This window comes from Pezoporus flaviventris, unplaced genomic scaffold (genome assembly GCF_033815535.1).
Source record: "Pezoporus flaviventris isolate CSIRO_AGI_PZ_B2104156 unplaced genomic scaffold, CSIRO_AGI_Pfla_v1 ptg000015l, whole genome shotgun sequence".
NCBI lineage: Eukaryota > Metazoa > Chordata > Aves > Psittaciformes > Psittacidae > Pezoporus > Pezoporus flaviventris.
The window spans coordinates 23767771-23788071 of record NW_026892563.1 but is presented as its reverse complement, the minus strand read 5'-3'; the positions used below and the strand labels follow the sequence as shown (position 1 = coordinate 23788071).

Below are 20301 nucleotides of genomic sequence, written 5' to 3'. Positions count from 1 at the left end.
TTTGAATATTAAAACTTGATCACCATATTTGGGGTAGAGCCCTATAGTTTGAGTGACATTTCTCTTGTGTTTTGACAGCAGCACCCAGCAACTATTTACCACAGGGTCATAATACCACTAACCATTAGACTGATGCTAACTTGCGAGGTGTTTACCCGCAGCACCTGAAAGACAGCTGGAGGTAGCAGACATCAACACCTCTGCATTGTATTACTTTTATGAAAATTCCAATTAAATTCCAAAACTGACTTTGATGATTTATGACTGAAATTACTAGTGTTATTAAAATTTAATTTTGCTGACAGAGGCATCTTATTGAACTCTACTTTCCCGTGTCTCAAGATGGAGCTCCAAAACCAGAATTTTGCTCTTATATTTAGAAGGTTTTGGTTTCTTATCTGTCCTGATGCAGTAGATTTAAAGGTGATAGATTTGATAGAATGACAATATTAGTACACAGTACTTCAACATAAATACAATGCAAACAGTCTTTTTCTATTATTTCAATTTTAGACCATTTTTATTTACTATATGCTGTCAAAACAGCAACTAATTGTGCTTTGTAAGTGACAGTAAATCCAACAGGAGGCAATCCTGAAACATACTCACTGTCTGTTTTGATTATTTGAAGCCAGCTGTGAGTAGGTCTTTTGTAGAAATCTCTTCTTCTTTTACATAAATTACAAGGCCCTATTGGATCTTTTAATGCTTTCCACAGGTTCTATTTATATTTGTACCAGTTTTTGCTTTGAATGCGTGTGGATCTGGTTAATATTGTATGCAATTTTTATTCACCATTTTAGATATATTTTCCAGATGTATAATGATGGCAACAGGTATTTTTGTATATTTTTCTCAGTGAGATTCTGCTAACTAGCTCAGTGAAACTGGCATGTTTTGAGGAAGCTTACATGTCTGTGCTTTCCTCTAAATGACTCTGCAATTTGATGGGTCTGGATCAAGCTATATAACCTGTTTGGAGAAGTGCATATGCACTTTAGGTAACAACATTTCATGTTCCATTAATTTCTACTTGACTTGGAGCTGATGGCAACTATGAATAAACAAAATAAGCTCTCCTCCTATTTCCTTCTCTTTCCCTGAACCTGGGATTTGGAAGAGGTGAAAAGTAGTGAGATGAAACGAGATCAAGCAGAAAAAAAGCCCTATCCATTATTACTAGGTCAATCACTTATTCATCACTGCTGCCTTACCACAAGTAGTAGTTACCAAAAGCAAAATTGAAGAAATCAGGCTTTGGTTTTGACAGATTCAATAATTTATGCATATAGTGAAATCTCTCATTAGATAAGAAAGTGGAAAGAGTCCCTTGATTGTTTTCTGGGGTTTTTCTTTTTGGTCCACTCATTTCCTCCAAAACCAGAACTAACTGCCATTGTGTCCTTTCTGTTTCCCTATTTAAATTTTTTTATAAAGCAAATATTGCTTTATTTTATGTCATCAGATACAGTAGGAATAACTATATGGCCAAATATATATTGGAAAGAACTCATTCATTGTGATAATACCTCCATTTTGGGTATTAGACATTCACATAGATCTTGCTCCACTCTTAAAACATTCTTGCACTATTTCATAGACTCATTCCCCTAAATGTGGGAGTTTTCAGTGTGTGTGTGTTCTCAGACCTTGGTGAATCAAGACCTCTAGTGATATTTTCATGTGACTTTGCTCATTCTCTTGTTATCCTGCTACATTGCTTATCATTCAAATAGAGAGGTTATAATCTTCCTTCTTTTTCATCTTCCTTTCTCTTCAGTGGCTTTCTGGCAGCTTTACTAATTAAAGTTTTTAGAGACATTTTTTTAATTATTTCATTATTCTCCAGGCTTCAAGTTTTGGAAGATACTGTACTGATAATAGCTTAAGCTGTGAATCTACCAGACCTGTTACTATCAACAAAGTTATAGGCAGAGAATCTGACCCCAAGTTTGTTATCCTGAAGATAATTTTATAATGCTGAAGAGAGATTTTTATAAAACTGAAGGCAGAAAATTCTGAATCGCTCATACCAAAATACTAATAGGAAATGGCAGTCAACTAACTGTAATTTAGTGTTTACTTACTAGGACCTGAAGGGACGGCAGTAATAGATGGAATCACAGTTGGCTCTACATAAATACTGTCATTACACTTCCCCTTTGTCAGGCCAATGTCATCCACGGCAATATCACTGAGACCAGGTCTTTTAAAGGCATCAAAAATAACCTGAAAAAAAAAATAGAATTTTATATTTTAATTAAACATTTTTGACCTTCCTATGCTGAATCATTTTGTCTTTCTTGATTGCTCTTATTTCCACTGTAACCTACACTGGTGCATCACTCAAAGAAGGGCATCAAGGAGAAAACAGAATTCCTTGCAAAAAAAAATCCAGCACCATGCCAACCGAGTAGATATTTCTTAAGACTGCAGGAACTCTTCATATAAATGATGAACATGACTCAGTAACTTTACTTTTTATATATAAATACATGCAATTTTTGAAATGCAAACTCTGTATCAGCCGTCAGTCCAAACTTCTGATCCAATGGCATATCTCCGTGAAAAATTGAAATTGATCTCATTTGTTAATATCTACAGATCTAAAGTAACCCTGCTACCAAGGAATTTGTGCTGGTGAAATACAGCTAGGTACAGTACTCTTCCTGAGATCATAAAACACACATTTGCTGGAAATCCGGTGCAGCCAGGTCACAGATGCATTTACTTTCTCAGATAGTAAATGCCTCTTTCTGGCAGCGCTTTTGCATCAATCAAAACTACTATAGCAAGGCAAGCCATCCCAAATACCTATAAAAAGAAATTGTTTTCAATAGAGAGTTGCTGAAGGAATTACCTAGCAGAAGTCTCCTCCTTTTTGTTTACAGATAGATCGGGTTGGTTGTTAACCATGCAGCGCCAGATACATTTTCATCTGGAACACACTTTCAGTGTGTGATTCTCCAATCAATTAGTGAAAGTACTGCTTCAGATTCTGAAGTCATTTAATTTAAATATTCTCATGCCTAAATGCTTTACATTGCATTCACTATTGAGATTATAACCTCCACTTCAGATTTTGATAGGTTTTAAACACCCTTGTTTTGTGGAAAGCTCTCTGTTGTGATAACACTGATTGTCCCATGACGTTAAGGTTTTCTGTTTTCCAGAAAAGTAATACTTCAAATTACTTTGAGTAATGAAGAAGGAGGGGGGATGGCAACTCTAATGGGGACTCTAGTCTTCTGCATGCTAGCATGTATTAGTAAATAGTACTAGATATTATCTTTGGAGCTGTGGATTATTGGGTTAATTTGGCAGAAAATTCTGATATCAGTTTAGCTAAAATAAATTTTAAAAAGAACTAGTAATATTACAAACCTTAAAATCAGATGATTCATTTAAAGTTATTTGTCCATAATTCCAGTTTTTCCCATAGTTTCCTTTTTTCTCGAAAATGATCTTTTCCAAACCATGCACATTACTTATGCTCACTCTTAAACAATAAACATTAGCACCATACATGAAATACCTAGAAGGATAGAGGTAATTTTAGTGTTATTAGAACAAAGTGAGTTTTCATGAAAAAAAACCATCAAGCTTCTTATAAATGGTTTTATGGAATTAGGACAAATTTGTAGTTAGCATGAAAATAAAATTAATCATATGTTTAGATTATACCTGGAAGTTTTACTTGGTACTATCTATATTTTCTGCAGAGGCCTTGATAAGCTTCATGACAAGAAATATTTCAGGGATTCTTAATGTAATTTCTGTATAGACGTGAATATTTGATCCAGGGTGAAAAAGAAAACATATTAAAATTAACTGCAAGAATCAAACCTATAAAGGAGTCAAAGTTGCAGGCCTGGAGTTGAGACTGACCATGGAAATCCAAACAGAAACAGGTGTGTATTCCTGGCACACTGATTTGTCTTAATAATATATATGAAGAAAGCTATTTGGTTTTATTTTTAAGCAAAGTATATATTTAGATATTATGTAGGAATACCAAAAGCTTAGACAAGATAAATCTGAAGAATTCAAAGGTAGACTCAGAATCTGGACTCTCTCTTCTCTGAATGTATGTCCTATGGGTGTTGAAATATAAAATCCTGCAAGGTAATGAGGACATTTTAGTCAGAATTACAGACTTTTTTTTTTTTTAATGAGAGTTTTTACATTTTACAAATCAAGCACAAGTAGTGTTCCATGACTTGGAAGATTTCTGACACAATAAATGTGAATGTTTATCACCAGTTATATTCATCAGTCAATGACAGATTAAAATGAGCTTTTAAGCTTGTTGGACACTCCACAGAACTAGACATGAAATGGGAAACTAGTCTTTTTAAAGTCAGTGAGAGATCTGGCTTTTATTTAGTGAGGGCAGCAATTCACATGAGCAATTTCTATTTAGTTTATAAAAATGTCTCCCAGTTTGCATTGCTTGTGATGTTACAGAAGAATTTCCTGGCATTTTTATAATTTTTTTTACCCATACAATTTTTCATGCAAAATATGGGTTGCATATTGAGGGGGTGAGAGAATGACTGAATGAATATTTCATACCAAGGTGAAGCATTTTAAACAAGAAAATTGGGGTTTTAGTTTTTTTCTGAGTTAATTCCTTGCAGCTGGGAATTTGGACTTCTGCTGCCATATGGAAATATAATGTGACTCCAAGCTACAGAAGCATCATGATTTGTCACAGGAAAAGCAAAATTAGGCAGAGTTAAAAGACCTAAAATAAGATCCTTGCTTTATTGACATCATGGATTTAATCTTAGATTTTATTCTATAGATCTTTTGATTGGTCTATCACATAACATATGCAAATATTATATTTACAGAATCTAAAAATAAATGCAATGATATAATTTAAATTATATATACTCTATTCTGTAATTTATACTTCTAGATTAGCTAGCTTTTTCATGTGGGATGTTAAAGTACCTGACAATTAGTCTGAAATCTGAATATGGCCTTTTACTTCATGTGCTGACTTAGAAAGTATGCGTTCTTGGATAGAATACATATAGCCATTGCAAGAGCCAAATTAATTTAATTAGTTTTAGCTGGACTGACAAATCAGCTGAGACAGACTGGGTTTCATTTTGAAGCAGAAAAAAACTTTTGGAGTCTTATTCTGGGATAAGCAGTCATGATACACATATAGTCATTATATGAAATCTGATTCATATCATCAGTATGTCTCTAAGTAATGCACATGTTTGATATGATCACTTACAATGAAGCTGTTTCACTATGGCAGTTGCTGGAGTGTTTGTGTTTTTTATACATGTTTTAAATTATTTTAAAATAATTTAATATTTTAATCAAATAATTTATTAAATAATTTAATTTTCTTTTGTATGTGTTTTAAATTATTGCGTTTGGTGTGCAATTCTAACTGGGGACACAAGTGCCCTCTGTACCCTGAAGGTCAACTTTCTGTTAGATCACAATTATTCTGTGACAGCCATGAGGTTGTCACCTGTAGACAGGGATGAAATAGAAGTGATTTCCCTTGAAGGTAACTATGCTTGCTTTTTTCCTTAAGGTAAACATGCAGTTATTTGACTTATAAAACTGTTACATAACAGAAATCCCTTTCTCAGATGAGGCACTTTGTCATACTGTTAAGATTGACAATTTTCAATACTTCACACTTTAATCCCTTTATATATTTCTTTATTTCTTCTTTTAATTTTGGTACATTTCCACAAGATGGCAACCAGCAGCATAAAATATTTTGTCTGGTGGTCCTGACTCACTTTTATGGCAGAATAAAATTACATCTTGATAATACCACTATGAAAAATCCATTGTATAGTGATATAACATAAGCTAAATCAAGCTTTTCCTTTTTACCTGCAAGCAACTTGTATTTGATCTTACCTGACATGTTGCCAAATGTATGATCAAAATCAGGACCACTCATAGGGGGAAAAGTAGGACCCTGAATTCTTTCCCAGTCTGAATCATCATCTAAATCTTGTATCCAATAACAAAAGCTTTCTTCAAAAGTGCAATTGATTTTCTCATAATCTGGGAAAAAGAACCGCTAGTAAATAAAAATGACAGAGATGTGAAGTATTTTCACAGAATTATGCAAGGTGACAAGTATTTTTAAATCTGTTTGAAAACTGGAGCAGTGACTCAGTTTTGTCTACACAATGCAACATAATTACTCAAATAAATTTGCCATTCGTACTTGTTAACAAAGCACTATTGCTGAAGGTGGCTCTACATGCTCTTGCATTCATTCATCAACCTTCTTTTTTGATCCTTCACCAGTAGTGTGTTGTGGGAACAAGAGAGGACCCTTTGCTTAGTTAACACAAAAGGCTAACCCTGTTCTTTTCCTCTTTTCTTTGCCAAGGCCTGTATTGCTTCAGCTGAAAGGACCCACCACCAGAGCCAAGTGCTCACATGAGTGCTATGCACCAAGGATGCTCCTCTCCATGTCCTTCTCCTTTACTCCTTCTTTGCTCACATGTATTTACTGCAACATCCTAATCACTTTACTTGTCATGATATTTTGTTCAATGTCTTTTCATGGTGCTCTGGAGAGCTGGTCTGCTCCCAGTAAGGGCTTCCACATGACAAGAGCTTGCTGGCACTCTGGATATTTCCTGAATCATATCCCTTCCCAGTCACATCCCCTATTCACATCCTTCTCAAAATTTAGCAGCTGAAGAAGCCTTCACTTCTCCAATCTGCATGTAAATTTTTCCTCAACTACCAAAAAACGCTAATTCATGAGTCACATTGTTTTTTTTTTTGGTTGTCACTGTAGATTTATTGCATGTGGACTTATTTCCAGTGTCCATTTACTGAAGCAGGAATTTTCCTGAATGTTAATTTTACCTTTTGGAACTACTACTCCTGGCAACAATTCAGGCCATCAGAAACCCTGGTGAGCAGGTACTGTCAGGTGATAACAGAATAATGATCAGTGTCAGTGATTCAACAGTGTTCATTAGTGAACAAAGTAGCTGAGAAGAATCTGATGGAGATATGGCCCAATTAACTTTGTAAGGCATCACCCTACTGCTAGATACAGGCCTGTAAAACTGTGGACTGAAATCAACAATTTTATCTTTAAAATAGCATGAAATTTCACAAAGTGGATCTAATTAGTAGACTAAGGCCGGAAAATACTGCTTCCCTTTTCATCTCCACTTTGTCAAACTAAAAATACACTTTCACCAGGCTCTCGGGATAAAAATACCACACACACACTGAAGTGTAAAACCATACAAAAAAGGAACACTTACTGTTTAGTTCATTTGCATTAAATGTAGAGTATGTTGCATTAAAGCCGCTGTAATTTTCAGAATAATCTGATATGAACTGTGCTGTAGCCTCATGAGAAAAAATGTAAATTGTCTCAGGATTAGTCCCTGACAGAGAAGCTGAGGACAAATAAATAATCATATAGTCAGAGAGAAAACAATCCTATGCACATTAAAATCCCCAGTGCTGTCATAAAAATATAGTGGATTAGCTTTTTGAGTCTTAAAGAATGCTTTCCCTCTTCTACTGTGATCCTGCCTACAGTACCTTCAGAACTCTGAAGGCATTTAGTTGTTTGGCTACCATATAAGTATTCTGCATATCCCATCTCTCATACCTCTTACAGTACACATATTCAATACTACAAATTTCATATCCATACTTATTATGCTGTAAAAGTTTTCAAAATTTACAGGTATGCACTCTGAAACTCTAGAATCACAGGACTGATCACATAATTTTGTTATGTTATGCTTGTAATGAATTTCAAGGAGTATCATAGTACTCCCATTTCAGTATAGATGCTTTCATTTTATGTTAATGTGTGTGATGTTACATGTTCTTCTGGCAATATACTTCCCACGAAAAATGGACACCACAAGACCATGGCTCTGATCAAGTTATAAAATTGTTTAAATAAGATTTAAACCCAAGCAGATTTCTTAATATATTACAGAATCACTTATCTGGTCACTTTGTATACTAAATGTATACTAAATGCATACTAGATGTACACTAAATGTATACTAAATATATACTAGATGTATACTAAATGTATACAAAGTATCCAGATATGTATACTGAGATCAATTGCCTAACAGGGTAACTTTACGCAGATGCATTCTTCTATTTAAACCTACGCATGCCGTTTTTTTTCACTTCAAAATGCTTATTTTACCACTTAGATTTTATTAATGGAAAATGAGTATTAGCTCAAAAATAACCTTACCTCTTAAAATCTTGTTTTGTCCTATACCTTCAAAAATATTTAAATTGTCTGCATATTTTTGTGTTTCGAAGGAAGTGAAGTTCAGTTTAATGGATAGCCCTTGAGGCACCCTAAGATAACAAGAGAAAAATAAACCTCAAAACTGAAATTCATGTTCTATTAATATTTATTTTTTTCTTTGACTGCAGTAAGCTCATTGTGTGATTCAATGATGTTAAATTCAGAAACGATGTGAAATTACATTAATCAAGATTACTAACCTATTTGGTTAATTTCTAGTTTGTAAAATTACCAAAGGAATGGGGCATAATTTTTTGGTAACATTATAAGTACTCCTTTACTTACTGTAGTTAACTGTATATTAGGAACTGAATCTTCTAAACTCTAGAATGAGATATTCATCTGAACAGCCAGCTTTTTATGTTTGTTTTTTTTTTTTAGGGTTATTTTTTTCCCCCCTTCTGCATTTCATTAATCTACAGTTACTTTTTAATACATTACTAATAGATTACATCTCACTGCTCAGGTAGACTTCCTAAGGTCAGAGAATTTATATCATGGTATCAATAAGAACAACAACAAATTAAAATCTCTCTCCTGAAAGTACAAAATAATATTTCTCATAACAAAACAAGGATTTGCATGAAGATTTGAAGATCTCAAACCCACTGTTTGGGAACATATTATCAAACTTAACCATCACCCAATAAGTTTAATAACAAAAGTCACTTTAACTGAAGTATAAAAATATGATGGGTTTATTTTGCAGATGCTATGTTCTTTCCATAAGCTATATTTAAGCAGCTCTCCCATTGCCTTTCCAATAAGCATATATGGTAGTCCAAATTCTGTCATCACAGTCCATTTCCATTTAGCTTCCTATACCATGACTTCTTGTTTTCCGGAATTGAGAGACCCAGTGAAAGGTAGCTTTTCAACAGCAACCTGCTGATGCTTATCAGTACCAATTAGTACAGGAGCATGAAGTAAATATCTGGATATTTCTATTTGCCCTTTTTTTTGTTATATATTTCTCTATAGGGAAACAGTATCTGTGGTTTGTAAAGGGTAAAACATAAAGTTGAAAGGAAGCTAATGTTTCAAGGAAATATTAAGCATACTGCTCCTTTAAAAGGAGAGGAAATTACATCTTCATATGGGGAGGCGTAAAATGGGATGAAAATATACAAGCTTTTCCTAAAGGTAATGGGGAAATCCTTCTAGACAAAGAAAGGAACAAGAGAAATAAAATCTTGGATGTAATGTAGGATGACTCTTAATACAAACACACTTTTATAGGGATAATAAAAATAATGGGACAAAATCTCTCCTATTTATTAATGGAAAAACCCAAAAGTTCCCTCATAGACACAATTCTGTTTAAAAGTGAGACAAAATTTGAGTGCCGCATGGAATTTTTTATGCTTTTACTGTCAGTTGCCAGATTTTTTTTGAAAGCAGATAACTGGAAAATAAAATCAAATGGAGGTTTTTGCCATTAATCGATCTGCAATAACACATATTTGCAGCACTTGTACTATATTAGTTGCATGATTCCTTACAAAATTAAGTTTTTGTTAGCTACATGCCTGGTGCAGCTATCTACGTAATACAATGCTTCATGCAGCTACAGCAGTATTTTAAACAAAATTAACATCTTAGAAGGAAGTAGTACAATTGAGACAATTAAATTAGCATGCTTAAATTCTGCGACCACGAATTGAGGAACATGCTTATATCCTGAATAATATTTGTGTTTTTCCTGTGACACACCTATTTCTCAAAACCCAGTGTACCCAGTAATAATTGGTGAACAGTATTGCTGAAGGTGAGAAGGAACAAATGTATTCAACAGAAAGAAAACCATGAGTTTTTTTTGAAGATAAAAGACCTGAACAAACTCAAAGACTAGCACTTTCAAAGGAGCCTTGGAAATGAAAAGTCCAAATTTTATCCAATTTTAAAGGCATTTCCTTAATCTCCTTTGAAACTTTTCTACCAAACTAATAGTTCTCAGAATCAAAGAATAGCCAGTGTTACAAAACCATCATAAGAATTACTGCCTTTCAAAGCATTAACTTCTGAATTGGCAGTCATTGTAGGGGTTTTCAGGAGCTTCCAGCTTGCAATCATCTAACTTAATTTAGATGTGTACTTTAGAATGAGATTTATCACATACTATGGCTATCTTTTTTCTCCCTGGTCTATGAAGTAGATCTAGAGTGTCAGTCAAATAGCTGTCTTTTCATGTAGGCATATATTCTCGATTAAATCAATTCTACTTCTTGTGTCTAGGCTTAAAAGGCATTTGGTGCTATTATGTCAAATAATACTCATGCACTTTTAAAACATATTCTTAAATTACTTAGAAGTGAAGGTGCTGTTAACTCCCAGAAAAGCATACCCATAAATAACAAGGGAATTCTTGAAAATTCCATCTATTACTAACAGTTATATCATATAAACCCATTATCTAAAGACTAGCATTTACTCTAATACTTTGAAACAAATATCTTGCAATTATTTTGAATTATGTGATTTATTTTGAGCTTACAAATATATTCTTGTGCATGTATACAATACACAAGATTTTTCAAAATCATACCTAAGAATTTTTGTATGTGGGAAAATTATTGACATATTTGTGGGGTTTATTACGTATTTTCCATACCGGGTGTTTGGGAATACAAACAAATGGCATAAATTTGATATGCAGGAAACAATATCACTTCATAATAAAAAAGCAAGGTAGAAAATTATAGGAAGATAGCTTACAGTATAATCCATTGGCAAATGATGTTTGAATTATATGGTTTTGGGTAATTCATAGAGTGAAAAAACCCAGAGGAATCAGTCAACATAAATTTTCCATCACAAACTGCAGCTGTAAAGATACAGTGAAGCACATTTGTCAAAATGCTATTTGAAAAACAGAATCAGAACCAAAGTAAGAGTGAACTTAGACATTGGTTTACCTGTATTACCTTGGAAATGATTTGTAAGCAACAATGGAAAGACAAAATAAAACACACGACAAACTTACTCCCACTTAAAATTCCTATGGCTATTTGATCTCAAAGCACTATAGGAGAAGAAAAGCAGTACAGATAATTTACTTTTAAATTAGAGACAATCCAATTAATCCAAACTAGTCCAAACCAAATACTTCAAATTCAACAGTTAGACTCAATTAATCCAAATCTCTTTCTTTGGTTTTATTTTACACATGCATAAGGAAACAGGACCTTGCCTTTGCAGTTCTCATCTACAGCTACTTTAAATCAGGAAACTGTGTTTGCACTACCAGAAACAATATGATATTATGTGAATAAAAGCAAGAAAGGATATGGTTGACTATTGCTATCTCTGCTTCTGTGATCTTCCTTGTCCCTTGCTTTATATATTACTGAGTACTTTCCTGCCAGCTATCAAATTCATTCATCTGAGGTAAATGTCATCCATCATCATATAGTTTTTCAAAAGCTTTTATTAGTTTGGTTTCCTTGGTGCTGCTAGTCCATTCTATGCACATTTTTCAGTTTAAAAAAAAGTTACTTAAAAAAAATATCTTTTTAAGCCTCAGCAAGATTGGAAACATTAATTCATGTAGAGTTGCTTTTTTTTCAGCAGACACAAAGGCACTGCTGAAACTTTTGCTGCATCTCTTGAACATTACATTAGGAATAAGTCTAATATTTTTTCTTCAGTTATTCAGAAATCATAATACAGCTTTCAAATAAGAATAAAATCAGTACCATACATGATTATCTGGAGAGGTAAGGACAAGTTCATCAATTTGAGGCAGATAATCAGAAATTAGATAGAGTTTTTCATTAACATCAGGAATGAAATCATACCTATAATGACTATCCAAATTATGACTACTCAATCATATTGATAATTAAATGGAAATTTTATTGAGTATAATCCTCCTGTGGGAAATGCTATATAAAATGATAAATTGGAGCTCCTTGTCTGTTCATTTTCTAAGTGTAAAATTCTTTCTGACTACCACTGTAGCAAACACAACATAAAAATCAAGCTTTGTTTTAGTCAGGCTTAGGCATGTACTGTTAATAAAGACAGTGCAGAATGAACTTTATTAATGATGATATGTCTAATGCATGAGCTGGAATAGAAACATATTCCCTTTTGCAATCTTCATGGCCTTCAAGAGGAAAACAGAACACATAAAATTTTAAATACATAGAGAAAAAGGCCCATGAAAGAGAGTTACTATTCTATATAACCCTTTTTTTCAGAAAAAGCTACAGCTTTAGAGCTGGGTATTGGTATAGAAGTATTTTTTCTGTCCATTTTAATTCATATGTTTACCAATGGACTGATATTTGCAACCACTTCCCATTGAGAAGAATAAAATCAGTGTAAGAAGGAAAGTGCCCAGTTTGTTATTAATGAAGTATGCAAAAAAGTGTTACTGTTAACAAGTGGTTAGCAATACACATCCTGAGCTAAAAAGGAGTTTATAGCACTGGCAGTAATAAAAATAGATATAGCATAATGCTGTAATAAAATTAATGATAGAAGTTTGCTGTTGTCAAAAATTCATTTCTGCTTTTCTTGTTTCATCTTATTTGTTTCTTCTTATATCTTAAGAGACAGTAAGTAACTTGCAACAGGACAGCAAGATTCAGGCAAAGGTCCTTAGGCTGCTCATCCAGAGTCTAGCAATAGAATGTCTCAGGAATGAGCAGGAAGATAGCTGGGACTGGCATTACATCTCTCTGCCTTTTTCTAGAAGGTGTATAGAAAGAAAACATTTGTTCTTTACCTCCACTCAGCCTTTTTGAAAGTAAAAAAAACACCAAACCTTGGCATGTTACCCAGGTCTTGTGGAGATCTGTGTCCCAGGTACATAAGGCCAGGTTGGTTGGGGCTTTGAGCAACCCTGTGTAGTGGAAGGTGTCGCCGCTCACGGCAGGGGAGTTGGAACTAGGTCCCTTCCAACCCAGGATTCCATTCCAGGTTTCTATGATTCTGTTTCCCTGAAGAACTTCCTAGAAGTTCCTTGTTGCAGAAACAGGTGTGGTCTAAGAGGGGCAGAAGTCATTATACTTCTGCGTCCTCCTGGAGCCCTGAGGAAAAGCTTATTTGTTCTGCTAATCAGACAGGAGACATCTTTTGTAGGAACCACTTTCCCTGCTTCCCCATCATGCACCTTGCTGTACATTCCTGTTTACTTATGTTACATACAGTGCACATTAGGAAGACTTAATCCTGTTATCCTTGAATTGCAGGGAGAAGCTCCCCAAACTGCTCAGATCAAGCCCACATATTTCACTTGACAGGACCTTTCTCTGCCAAGGGCAGTACATTTCCTCCTGACTTACATATGATTGATCTCTTATTACTGTAGTGCTGTGAGGTAGGTAATCACAAAATGTTAGCCTAGACATATGATAACTGCAAAGAAAGTCTGCAGAGAAAAACACCTCCTGGGATCGGCCTCCAGTCTCCCTTTCCTCACACTTAGGTTCTTCATGGCTGTTTTCAGCAATGCTAATCATTATTAATAGATGCTATTCAGACTTTCACATTTCTCTGGAGATCCTTTCATTGAAATTCCCAACCGCACTTTTGCAATACCTTTTGTTACTGCACTGCATTGCAGAGCCACAAAGAAACCTTTCAAGATAATTTTAATCAATAAACCCAAAGAAATGAAGGTTTTCAGTTGTCTGAATCTCTGCTGAGTATCTGAGATTATACTGAATTCAGTCTAATGCAGGAAAAAAAACCTATTAAAATTCATCCTTGTATCCTATATTTTAAAGCCACTAACATATTCTAAAATCAGAATTACTAGAGGAAATAATCATCAAGATGAAAAAAAAAAACCCAGTTGTTTAAAGGGCAGCAACTTTGTTATGTGCAAGAGCACTTATAGCACGAAACATGAATTGGCTGTAAATCTCATTGTGAAACTCTGAAACACTCCTGAAAATCTAGGCCATTTTAGCTTTTATATGACTGTATTGTTAGTCTAGGGTTTGGACATAAATTAAATATCAAAGAGGTGGAAAAATTGGCAGGTATCCCAAACATGCATACTGCTTATTGCCACTCATTCCACTGGTTTTGCGAAGTCTGCTAAAAAACTTAAATATATAAATTTAGAAAAGCTCTGAGTTTTTGGATGGAAAATTTTAAGACTGAAAATGTAGGAGTCATGGAGCAACAATCTGTCCTCCAGCCAGAACTGCGTTTCTGCAAGGTTATGAGCTGAAGCTGAGAAACTAATGGTAGCTGAATGAATTGCTTGGAAATACCAGGCATCAGTGAAGGTGAACACAGGCACATCATCCAGCTCCCTGAAGTGGACTGTAACTGTAGCTGGTTTCCTTATGTCTGAGTACTTTTATTTGTATGCTCATTCCTGAAATTTCCAGTTCAGTTGTGCATATGCTTTAATGACCGTTAAAGTGCTGATTAAGAAATTATATCCTCAGTTACAAAGGAGCAAGGCATTCACAATTTATATATGGTAGACATTCAGGGAGATACCTGAATTGAATCCAAAAGCCATGAGCTATGCCTCAACTGAAAATGTCTACTCAAACACAATTCATAACTTAAACCACTGTGTAGCCTCCAGGGCAGAGCTAAGTCATATTTACAGAGCTTTGACTGCAAGTAGGTGAGCTTATTTTTGTCTGTATCTACCAATGTAAACAACAGTTAAATCCTTTCCTATATAGCAGGCCTGACTGTAACAACTTTAATAAAATGTGAGCAAAACTTGTACCTAAAAAGCATTAATTTTGATGAGATATATAATACTACTTCTTAACTATCTGGATATGCACTTTTTATTTAGCTTATCTAAAATAAAATAAAAAATAATCTAAAATCTATAAAATAAATAAATAAATAATAATTAAAAAAAAAAATACCAAGCAAAATCCATGTCTCAAAACAACTGTATGATGGTAGAAATGAATGAGTAACTGTGGTTGTACCACCTTAATGCTTGCAGTGGGACAAAGGTCTAGCTGAGTTTATTTTAGCACCTTCTGATTTCCTCAGCTGTGAAGGGACCTGCTCAGAGCCCATCGTTGTTATCTGGCTGGATGTGGCTGTTATGCTAAATAAACATTTGGATGTGTTTCAGTGGATATTCTACTGAAGTATTTGGATGGATATTTTCCCCAAACTTTCAGCTCAGTCACCCTTCTGAGTTGGCTGCACTCAGAAAAATGCAGGTAATGGGCAGGTCTGCGATTTTCTCTGAAGAAATTTCCACTTCTGGCAGAAGGGGTCAGTCTGTCACCAGCCTTCAGAATCGAGCTTGCAGCTTGTTTAAAAAAAAATGGTCTTTTACTTGCTTGTTTGTTTTTAAACCAGAGCCCAGCATTTTATGTTTTGGAAAGCTCAGACCAGACTGCCCTCACCATTATTCTCAGGAAAGCTCAGAAGGCACTCTCACAGCAGAAGGGAATAAGCTTTCCAGATTTCTAGCAACAAATTCTATAGTTAAAACAAACAAACAAACAAAGAAACAAAAAACAAAAGAACAACCCCCCCCCCCCAAAAAAACTACCAAATAATGCACTCAGGGAGTTAATTGCCCCATTGTCTCCTAAAACATCTGCGAAGTTCTCTGCAATAAAACTTTACAGGCTTTTAACCGAGGCTGTGAAGATCAATACAGACAACATTAACATACAAGCCTTCCTGTGTACCAAAAAGCTGCACACAAGCTTTGGTAAGCAGCAACGTAGATTGCTTGGTACAGCTTCATATTATTTACACGGAGCAATGGCTGCTCTGCACAAAAAGGTGCTCAGGGAAACTAGCCAATCAGGTATTCAAATAAACCCACTGGCACTGAAGGATATAAACTTTTTCTATTAAAAAAAAAATCAGGTGTCAGATTTGTAAGGTTTTCACAGATTTACAGGAGGGTTGAGGTTGGAAGGGACCTCTGGAGGTCATCTATCTCAACCTCCTGCTCAAACAAGGCCACCTAGAGCTGCTTGCCCAGATTTTTACATCATCATCACTGAGGTGACAGCAACTCAAACATTTGCGTCAGTCATATAGACACTCCCATTTCCTGACACTATGTAGTGAGATGCAAGTGGGTAGCCAACACACAGAGTTATCCTGCCAGGGCTACATCCTGCTGTGGCAGCAGTCATATTCACCTGCTCTGACGACAAAATGCTGCCAGGACCTGACCCATCTAGTTTCTGGATGTACAATATCAATGTAGCTGACTATACACAGTAACACAGAAAAAGCTATTTGCAGTGTTTCATATGACAATATTAATGCTGGAATCAAAAAAGAAAACTCTCTTCTGGCTCCAAATATTCAATTAGGGGGTTTCTGATACTAGGTAATGTGAATTTGTATCTTTATAGGGTCATAATTTTAATTTATTTTGTATGAACATTATTTGATATTACTGGTACACAACTTTATATGAAACGCCTATATTATTTTATCATTTTTGTTCAATTATTTCATTATTTAAAAAGCATATTCTTTATTAATGAGAAGTTAAAGAAATTTGTTTCTATTTACAACATAAAGATTATAACAATCAGTCTTGTTAATATTTTTGTAGAATTGATTTTGTTAGAAAACACTATGCAATTTATTGTCTATAAACTATTTACTAACTACTGACAGGTTTAAGCGTGTTTAAAAGACTTATTTACAGGGATTTACATTCTTACCACATCTTTTTTCAGATTCATCAGAACTATCTGGGCAGTCCAAGATTCCATCACAAAATAAATCATTTCTAATGCAGGTTACACCATCATCACAAAGTTCAGCAGGTAGCAAACATTCAGCTGAAATAATAAAGAAAATAGCAATAACAGCAGAGCAGTAATGCTGTTTCACTACCAAGGAAAATTGAATTACCTCTGGTTACTTTAGCACAAATCAAATCACCCACTCTATTGTGTTTTACAAAACTGCGTTTTCAGAAGCCTGGAGTGAAATATCACACACTAAAAAGATAAATTTGGCACAGAATGGAGGAAGTTCTCAGAACTGACATATTTTTTGAAACTAAGCTTGAAGTAGGGCTGGCAGAAAATTTCCATGAATTCCCATTTACTTCCTCTACAGAAATAGACTATCTTATGCAATACAATAAATGATATTTTCCTCTTGAATAACATGAGAAAACTGTACTTTGGTTTAAATACGAGTGAAAATCTCTGGGTCTAGCTGAATACAATTTAATTTCTTCAACTTTCCATTTCTTCAACTTATCCTAATGTTGCACTTTGTCATGTTAAATAATTTTGTTTTTTAACCAGCATATCTGGAAAATTAAAGACTTTAAGACTGGATTTCAAAATACTAGGATTATCAGAAACCCTATTCTTTTCAGATTTTCAAACTAAATTTGTAAGTTAAGAGCAAATTTCTTCAAAAATAATACATGGGCAGGTCCTTAAAATTGTGGAATCTTAGTATTAGTGTTTTCTTAGAGCATAAATGTTCATCCACTGCAAACATCATCTTTTAGTCTTTAGATTTCTTTGGTCTTAGACATCTGTAGAATTCAAGCAGGTCCTATTAAAGTGAACAAAAATATGCAGCTAAAATGAGCTTTGTATAACTACTAATTTCAAAATTCTTGATAATTGCATTAAATTCCATGGAAACTATTCACCTGGTATTATTCACATAGTTCCTTTTCTTTACTTTGGTAAATGCTAACTGGAAAAGTTCAAAATTGCAAGTATGAATACACTCAAATTGCACTTGCAAAAGTAAAAAGGAAAAATATTAATATGCAAAACTGAAATTGAAGCCTTTAAGCATTATTGCTTGATTTATTTTTTTCATAAAACTTAGTTCTGTTATCAAATTAACTAGATGTTTGTATAATATTGTATATCAGTGTAAGTGAAAAAGACTGAAATTGGTTTGGATGTATTTGGAAGTATTGTAGCATTTCAAAATGCTTTACAAAACACTTCCAGTGCTAGCAATGAAAACAGTGTAGAGAAAAAGAGCTGCCATTCTGCATCCAATTGGTAATCAAAGAAAACCATACTTTAGTCAAGTGTTGGAGACACAGTGCCAATGAATGAATTGCCACATACGAACAGAGATGAAACTGTGCATTCTAGACCCAGAGCAGAAACCCAGACAATGAGCAATGAATATGTTTTGCACAAGCCCAATATGCAAGAAAACATTGTTTACATACAACATGATTGAGTCTAATTTATTCTTCAACTGAGAAAGCTAAACAGTATTGCCACCTACTGGATAAAAAGAAATTAACATTTGCTAGTTAAATATTTAACTTTTTTTTTAAACAGCAGATTACCCTGAAGTGCAATGTAATTGCTATACTCAACTAAAAATGGCAGTAAATATATTAGATCCATTTGAAAATGCCTATAAATAACATATAGTTCGCCATTTAATAAGGATAAGGGAAGTTTTCAAAGATTCAAACAGCTTTTTCCTTTTTTTTTTTTTGTTAAAGCCTCAAGAAACAACAGGAAACAAAAATGAGTATGAATGTCAATATATATATATATCAACATACACACACATATCATTTTTGTAGAATGTACTCTTAGAATTTCCTTCTCTTTGAAGAGGTTTTCTTTGTCAAATCAAAGGTAAACCTACATATCACGCATTTGTAGGAATGGGATGTGAGAACTGAATGACGTAAGAAGAGGTTGTATGAAACCAGTATATTCTAAGTGATTCTAAGGTCTCAGACTATTTCATATAACCTCCCTGCTTCTTCCCATACACAGTTACCTACCTGCACTTGTTGAGGGCTTGCTTGTAGTGAGCTGTCCTGAACCTGGGAAAATACAACCCAAGTTTAGGAAGAACTAAGAGCAGCTAGTCTGCTCTTATATCTACACTATTTGCTATATCCCCAAATCCCAGCTTAGGTAATGGTACAGTAGTGCCAGCTTGAGTGGCCTTGATCCTGAAGGCCAAGTGTCATAATAAACATAAGAAAAATAACATGGAATCCAAGTGTATTTTAGATTTCATTCTTTTATCTCTAGTCACATGCTTTTCACTAACTTCAAAAGACCTTTTTTGCTTGTCTGTTAGTTTTTTGGTTAAAATGGCATCATAGAATCATAGAATCGTTAGGGTTGGAAAGGACCTTAAGATCATCTAGTTCCAAACCCTCTGCCGTATCAACTCTTTCTTGTCTTCCTCTGGTATGTAAAAGTTCTGACCTGAAGTTGGTGTGAAGGAGCTTGTAGTTAGACTCTGAATCTGAAACTGAAAAGTTACAACAACTTCAATATTAGTACTAAAATATATATTTTCTTATAAATAACTCCACAAATTGCTCAACAAATCAATTATTGCAGTGTGAGGAGAGGAGCCTCAAACTATCTAGTCTTTGTATATTTACATATATACATGCATAATTGCACATGAACAAATACCTAGGTACATAAGTAGATTTGTATTAGTGATAATAAAGTGCAAAACACTCTGGAAAATGGAATGCTCATTTGTGATGGCTCCAACACAACTTCCATTTAGTGGTGCTTTTAATAGCAATTACTGAGGATGCCCCTGGTGTTTCCTCTTCCAAACAGTCTTTCTTTTCCTCTGAATTTGCATTAGCATCCCTTTTTACTATTTTCACTTTCTACATTGACTTAAATATGAGAGTAGGATGGTGATGTACTCAGCTCAAAAAGATCCCTATGTCACTACAGTTAATTCATCTTATCCCTTAGTTCATAGGATGAAAGGCAAGAAGGAATAAAGTGAGAGACATAGTAAGGCCTCTATAGTTTGTTTTCTATCAGTTTTGCTGGCAAAAGTTGCTGATCATCAGATATCATGCTTTTATTAGATGCTCCTGCTCTCCCAAACCTAGAAGTGCACAAACCTGTATGAGGACTTCCTACCAATTTTCTATTAAAGCATGCTTATCTAGCAAACACCATTAAGTTAAGCTAGGTCACTATGTATTAAATGGATTACAAAGCATTCTATGTCAGCAAGTTTAAGAACACAGTTCCTCTGACAGAGAGAGAGGAGAGTCCAGA

The 20301-nt window shown here is 34.4% G+C and overlaps 1 protein-coding gene across 1 annotated transcript in view; it reads right to left on the bottom strand.

Annotated features, from left to right (window-relative positions):
- The window catches only part of TMPRSS15 (transmembrane serine protease 15), a 53527-nt gene that overhangs the window by 23814 nt on the left and 9412 nt on the right, over positions 1–20301 (bottom strand). The window contains exons 7-15 of the mRNA XM_061454422.1: positions 19035–19076; positions 16960–17079; positions 11030–11138; positions 8255–8364; positions 7287–7424; positions 5905–6054; positions 4016–4118; positions 3385–3535; positions 2088–2229 (exon numbers count right to left, since the gene is read on the bottom strand). Coding sequence (XP_061310406.1) covers positions 2088–2229; positions 3385–3535; positions 4016–4118; positions 5905–6054; positions 7287–7424; positions 8255–8364; positions 11030–11138; positions 16960–17079; positions 19035–19076 — 1065 coding nt within the window. The remainder of the gene's footprint in view (positions 1–2087; positions 2230–3384; positions 3536–4015; positions 4119–5904; positions 6055–7286; positions 7425–8254; positions 8365–11029; positions 11139–16959; positions 17080–19034; positions 19077–20301) is intronic.